This window comes from Clupea harengus, chromosome 1 (assembly GCF_900700415.2).
Source record: "Clupea harengus chromosome 1, Ch_v2.0.2, whole genome shotgun sequence".
Classification (NCBI taxonomy): domain Eukaryota; kingdom Metazoa; phylum Chordata; class Actinopteri; order Clupeiformes; family Clupeidae; genus Clupea; species Clupea harengus.
The window spans coordinates 23,038,865-23,045,541 of NC_045152.1; the positions used below are offsets into that span (position 1 = coordinate 23,038,865).

Consider the following 6,677-nt stretch of genomic DNA (forward strand, 5'->3'; position numbering starts at 1 on the left):
TCGGCCGCCACCTCTCCAGCTCCCCTCGCACACACACCCACAGAGGATTTCAAAGGCACCTGGGCATCCTCGTAACACCTTGGGTGCAACGCTATCTTTCGTGTGAGAACCACACCTTTGCGCTGACACACAATCTCTGGCCATCTTTCTACTAATGTCCTGTGTTTGGACACAAGCAGAGCCAATGCTATGCGATATTTATGCTGTAAACACGTGTGTGTGTGTGTGTGTGTGTGTGTGTGTGTGTGTGTGTGTGTGTGCACTCATAGGGAGATCTAGCTGAAGATCCCCAGTCAGGATACCCCCTACCTCGACTCTAAACCACAACGCACACCCCATCACGCACACAGCTTCCCCCAGGACTCTCTAAACTAAAACCTCTCTATTTTTATGAATGGGATATACATAACACCGTACATGTTCATATAGCTTTACTCAGCTATGTTTATTTGCACAGAAACACCCCTCTCTGGCTGAAATTCTTCAAGACCACGAAAGGCAACACTGCCACCCAGTGGATGAGCAGTGACTGTACCAGAAAGTGCCAGAAACAAAGTTCCCTTGTTTAGATTCAACAGGATGTCTATGGAGTTACGACTGTAATATCAAAAAGTTATCTACAGCAAATATAAAAGAGAAACCATAACTTAATAGATTAATCTGCAATCAGACATCTGGACCTGAATGAGTCCAGATACAATTTCTACTGGCAATTGATCTAGGACATTGGCAATGCATAATTCACATCTGTAGTTCCCCAATTCCCATATAACTGTAGATTTTGACATTGTACATACAGTTGTAAGTTTGTTGGCAGAACTTGTACAATTCGTGAAACTGATATTACCCAAAGCCTCTCTGAATCACTGATGTACTGTACAATGTTGCTGTAAAAACAATATTTCCTGAACATGCCATTATGACACAAAAACCAGACTACTATTTGCAACATGAAACATGTAAGAAGGCCAAATAACTGCTCCGGGTGATGAGATGAGATGAAAAGCCGTAATCTTGGATTCATGGGACATATGATAGTTGTATTTATTGAAGTTCAATTACAGTCTTTGTTTATATTCCCACTGACTTGAGGTGAATAAAATATTTCTGTTGTTGTATTTGCCTACATATGACCAGAAAAAGCCCTTGGGGCATTCGATTTTTTTTAGTTTTTTTTTTTTTTAACTGTGATTTTTTGTAACCCAGGCTTTAATATCACAAAGAAAATGCTCTTATCTTAAATACAATTTGTTTGGCCCAATTAAAATATTTCTGAAATGATTTGAAAACATCACCACACCCTCTACTCAACTGTAGAGGTCATCCTAAGGTCGTGTGAATAAACGCAAGGAAACACAGCCAGTTCTGAGGTTGATAAGGTTTTTAAATTAATTTATAAAAAAAAAGCATTTTTACCCACTGAAGCAGAACAAACATCGATCGCTTATTTTTTTGCCTTTCGCGGTGAACACATACAATCTTGAGGACAGACGCGCCAGAGCAGGGGAACAGAAAAAAGGGTTGTGGACTGGGGGAGGGGGGATTCTTCAAGCAAGGGTCTGCTAACACCACGGAGCCAACAACAGCCAAGGAAAAACAACCGCAGGGGGAGTAAACAAAAACAACTAAATAAAGTAATAAAAAAAAAAAACAAGAACATTAAATCAAGTGCAGATCGGTCTGATTCAAAAGCAGGTTGTTGTTTTTTTTTCTTCAGTTCGGTTAAATGTATAGTTACCGGCTCAGGTTCTTCTCTAATCTGGTACATGCAAGCTCGACGAAGCGTCCGAATAACTACACATGGCAATCACGTAATGTTTTATCTCAGTTATCTGTGCAAGTATGAAAACATGTAGGGAGGTGGAACAACACAAGAACTAACCCGATTCGGCAGCAACGGTGACAACAAAAACAACAAAACAAAACAAAACAAAAAAAACTCCTTATATGGTTATTCTTTTATCATAGAAAAGAAACTACACTCAGTTTCAGCGAACCGAAAAAAGAATGGAATTAAAACCATAAGTCCACATAGAAATGCTGCGAGTTGTGTGTTTTTTTTTTTTTAAAGTTCATTTTTTTCTAAATGTCAATGCACCACCACTGTCTCCATGTTTTCTTGTCAATAGAATAGTTTTTTGTTGTTACTCTTTTACTCTATAGAAATGAAAGTACAACCAAAACACAAAAAAAAGGTCCTATGCTTCATGTATGAACAACAAAATACTGCATTTCTACTTGAACAGCTGCGACCAGGGGGAAGGAGTGGATCAGTCTCAGTTCAAGAGGAGGCTAGCTGCCACGATGCGTGGAGGAAACGGTGCTTTTGATCCCTTTGAGCTGAATACACCAGGTCTGGTTCTGATTCTAAGTTCTGGCTATTGACCCCTCTCAATGAGGCTCCTATTAAAAATGCTACTGGTTGGCCCCCTTTCCTCTGGCCTGGTGGGGTGGGGGGTGGGTTGGGTTGGAAGGGTGGTAGATGGTGGGGTGGTAAAGGGCTTAGGGGAGCGTGATGGTGGTGGTGGTGGTGGTGGTTGTTCCGGTTGGGTTTGGGGAAATCGGCCTCTCACTGCGGAGTCTTCACATCCAGGTGATTTAAGGCGTCCTGTCAGGGCAGCTCTGCTCAGGGGCCATGCTGGCTTGGCTTGGCTTGGCTCACGGCAGGGGAGGGGCTTGAGGCTTTGGGTGGTCTGCTTTCTTTAGAAGGTCTTCCTCACATCTTCCTCGTCTTCTGTTTGTGGAAAAAAAACGGTTCTTTTTTCACTGTTAAGGGTCCTGGGGTCCTGTATTATTTTCCAACATGAAAAATGAAAAAAATCTTTTGGCACCTTGGGAGGTTGCTGGAAGATATGTGGTAGACAGGAAAGGACAAGATAGGAGAGAAAAGGAGAACGAGAGATAGAGATAGAGAGAAAGACAGGGAGGAGAGAGTGAGCCTGAACGACAGAGAGAGAGGTGGTGATCTAGGTGGAGGATGTGGGTGGGGGTGGATGGGCGTGGGGTTTGAGAAAAGACTACTCGCTGGCTGCAGCTGCTGTGTCTGTGGCGGTTGGCGGCGGCGGCGGTGCTGCTGAGTTGGAGTCTGGGCCGGCGCCGGCCTCCGAGTCCGTCTTCAGGCGCTTGGACTCGGGGGGCTGTGCGCCGTTGGGAGATTCCCGCTCCCCGTTCTGCCGTTTGGTGGGGAGGGAGGCCGAGGCCGAGGCGTGGGTCGCGAGCATGTGCAGGGGGCTGGCCACCGCCGTGGCTACTGGGGAGAAAACCAAACAGAGAGACAGAGAGACAGAGAGAGAGAGAGAGAGATAGATAGATATGTGTGTGTTAGTGTGACATCACATGAAGAACCACTCAGAGACTGAAACATGCAGGTGATGCTTAAGCTCCTATTCGTGATTTTACATCATGCTGTGTAAGCAAGTGCGTGCTTGCATATCTGTATGTGTGTGTGTGTGTGCCAACCTGGGATGGCCATAGCAATGATGTGTGTTATCAGGGACTGAAACATGCAGGTGATGCTTAAGCTCCTATTCGTGACTTTATATCATGCTGTGTAAGCAAGTGTGTGCGTGCGTGCATGTGAGTGTGTGTGTGTGTGTGTATGTGTGTGTGTGTGTGTGAGAACCAACCTGGGTTGGCCGTGGCCTGGATGGCAGTGGTGTGTGTGAGCAGCTGTGTGTGTGTGTGTGTGTGTGTGTGTGTGTGTGTATACCAACCTGGGCTAGCCGTGGCCTGGATGGCAGTGGCGATGGGCAGGAGGTGGGTGCCGTTCTGTGTGATGGGTTTGATTGGCAGCTGGTGCTGACCCAGCGGCGCCTGCTGCACTATGGTGACGGTCTGCAGGGGCTGGCCTGATGCGCTGCCCTGGAGGATGCGGCCGGCCGAGCCGAGGGCAGTATGGGTAATGGTGGGCATGGCCTCCACTTTCACTGGAGGAGGAGAGAGAGAGAGAGACAGACAGTGTTAATCAAGCTCAGGATTACAGGTAGAGTCTAGAGTCTGTGATTCTAATCAAAAACACTTTTTGTTAAATTCAGCAAACTGCTTCTCACGGTCCTCTAGCTCTCCGTTCAGCGCATGCGCTAAATAAACTCTGATGTTTGTCCACAGTCATGGCACTGTAAATGGGAAACAGACATAGTGGCTCGGACTGAGCCATAAACAATTCCAGCGAATCAACACGTCGCTTCTGGAGCATGGAAGGGGGTGGTGGGGGGTGTAATTTGATTGGCTGCTGAGCTCAAATATCAACAACTCTACCTATGAATAAATAATGATCAATTAATAAAAAAAGAAACAAATAAATAAATAAAAGGGGAAGCAGATACTAATGGAGAGACATGGAACTAAAACCATATCACAACATGAGCAGGGAACTTGACTGTGTAGTGGAACTGTCTCATCTGATGTTGACAGTGGAAAGAACTGCTCTTTATGTGTTTAAGTGTTGAGAAAGCCAACACCCAGTCTGACAACAAAGCTAAGCCTACAGTGGAAAGCTGCCACGTCATAGTGCCCGTTTCCCGCAGGTAGTGAAATCAGCTCACAGGAAACATCCTCATGACAAATGCAATCTGCCAGTGTGTGAAGGACTAGTTAGGAGCACTACTCCTAGACTGGAGAACAGGTTTGGACTCGCGCAGCTATCCAATAACTCACATTAAGGAGGAGGACATTTACTGAGCTGGCAGTTTATAATTTTAGGTGGAAAATTAACTGTACACAAAACACAGTCTAACTGATGAAACCAACGCTATATATTTCACATCTCATCTCATAGACCATTTCCTGTCTTGAAGCAGTGTTTTTCGGTCCCATAAGAAAACGCGTTATTATCTCTGAGAGCCTGCGTAACATCAAACTAGGCCGCTCTCGTGACCTCTGACCCCTGGTCCGTCTCTGACCTTTGGCCTCAATGTGGTCCCCGTTCTGGTGCGGTTCACTCTTGACCGCCGCGGCGATGGTGGCGGCTCCGGTGGCGTTCTGCGTGGTGACGGTGTAGGTGTTAGCGGCGGTGAGGGTGGCTACGCTGCTGACGGCCACGGCGGGCAGCTGATGCACCACGTGCACCGTCTGCATGAGGGGCTGCTGCGAGGACGACGTGACCGGCGTCGCCACCGCGTACGTCATGGGCTTCACCGTCTGGGGGAGCTGCCGCTGCACGGTGATGAGCACGGGCTGACTGCCCAAAGGTGAACCTGAGGGAGAGGTAGAGTGACACACACACACACACACACACACACACACACACACACACACACACACACACACACACACACACACAATGTTAATCATGCTGAAGTTAACATGCATCAGAAAGTGTCCAGAGTTCCCAGTGCATTTTGAGTGAGGCTCGTGTCTTATATGCACTGAATGTAGACTGTGTGGCCGGTTGTGTGTATTTGAGTGGACGTATTCCGTGCGTGCGTGCGTGCGTGCGTGCGTGCGTGCGCGAGAGTGTGTGTGAGTGAGACACCCACCTGACGTACCTTGGGCAAAGTGTGCTTCTTGTATCACGGCGAGTTTGGGCTGCACAGTCGTGGGTGGGGGCGGGGCTGGAGCAGGGGCGGGCTCAGACTCCGCGGGAACAGGCGAGCCCTCACGGGATAGGCTGTCAGGGGTCTGCACCCCGCTGGAGTGGGCGGAGAGAACCCCCGAGTGGTTTGGAGAGGCCGGGGCACTCCTGACAGGAGAAAGAAGGTCAAGACCACTGGTCTAATCAGTCTGATCTAGTCTAGTAGTGAGGTCACAAGCCAGTGGGAGCGAGAAGGATTTTACGGCCTAAAAGGGCCACAGCTGATTCGAGTCATATGAAGGTTGAGGGAGCGGCTGGAAAAACAAGCTCTTGTGAGACTCATGTGTGTTGCTTTGCTGAGATGCTTTTATTAATGTGTGAATGTGTGAACATGGATGAACATGGCTGTTCGCTGTCTCTGTAATCTCTGTATACAAGTGTGTGTGTATTACAGTAATCTCTGTATATCTGTACATAACTGTGTGTGTGTGTGTGTGTGTGTGTGTGTGTGTGTGTGTGTGTGTGTGTGTGTATCTATGTTACCTGGACGAGAGTGGCCCCAGCGGGGTGCGGAAGCAGGGTACGCCCCGCGGACGTCGTTTCCTGAAGGCCTGCTCGATCAGCTTGCCCTCGCATGACGGGTCGATCCTCCAGAACGAGCCCTTGCCCGGCTCCTCTTGGGAACGTGGCACTTTGATGAAGTAGCGGTTCAGCGACAGGTTGTGTCGGATGGAATTCTGGAACACAGAGAGAAAGTTATTTTGATTTTTGTATTTTTTTTTACCAGCTCTGGTTGACCAGTGGCCACTCAGCCAGGCTAAAGTTACACACATGAGAGGTAGTCCCACACTCACTGGAACTGAAAACTGGACTGAAGTTATGGCTTCACTGAAATGAATGCTGGATTGGGAAATTAAAGCAGCCAGTCCGGCCACACCAAAGGCAGACATTTCTTTTAGCGCGATTCCTCTGCGCCAGCAACTGAATGGGCAAGTAGTTCACACAGCAGAAACCATGATGCGGCAACTGGTCACTAGAACTTAGACTGACACGTCTCGTCCTCTTTTTGTCTTACACTTTTCTACACAATGTAACAGAACTATTAAAGTTGAACTGGAAGTCTATTCTTGTGCAATTCTTAAATTATAGAGGCATTTCAACCATA

The 6,677-nt window shown here is 47.5% G+C and overlaps 1 protein-coding gene across 3 annotated transcripts in view; it reads right to left on the bottom strand.

Moving 5' to 3' along the window:
• Nucleotides 1-1,019: 1,019 nt before the first annotated feature.
• The window catches only part of LOC105898788 (forkhead box protein K2-like), a 19,369-nt gene continuing 13,711 nt past the window's right edge, over nucleotides 1,020-6,677 (bottom strand). Inside the window, exons 5-10 of one of the 3 annotated variants that reach the window (XM_031571799.1) lie at nucleotides 6,056-6,249; nucleotides 5,478-5,680; nucleotides 4,902-5,195; nucleotides 3,714-3,926; nucleotides 3,026-3,247; nucleotides 1,020-2,734 (exon numbers count right to left, since the gene is read on the bottom strand). In XM_031571799.1, coding sequence (XP_031427659.1) covers nucleotides 2,703-2,734; nucleotides 3,026-3,247; nucleotides 3,714-3,926; nucleotides 4,902-5,195; nucleotides 5,478-5,680; nucleotides 6,056-6,249 — 1,158 coding nt within the window. In that variant the 3' untranslated portion in view covers nucleotides 1,020-2,702. Of the gene's footprint in view, nucleotides 2,735-3,025; nucleotides 3,251-3,713; nucleotides 3,927-4,901; nucleotides 5,196-5,477; nucleotides 5,681-6,055; nucleotides 6,250-6,677 lie in introns of all 3 variants that reach the window. The other 2 variants (XM_031571805.1, XM_031571791.1) reach the window with 2 other exon arrangements.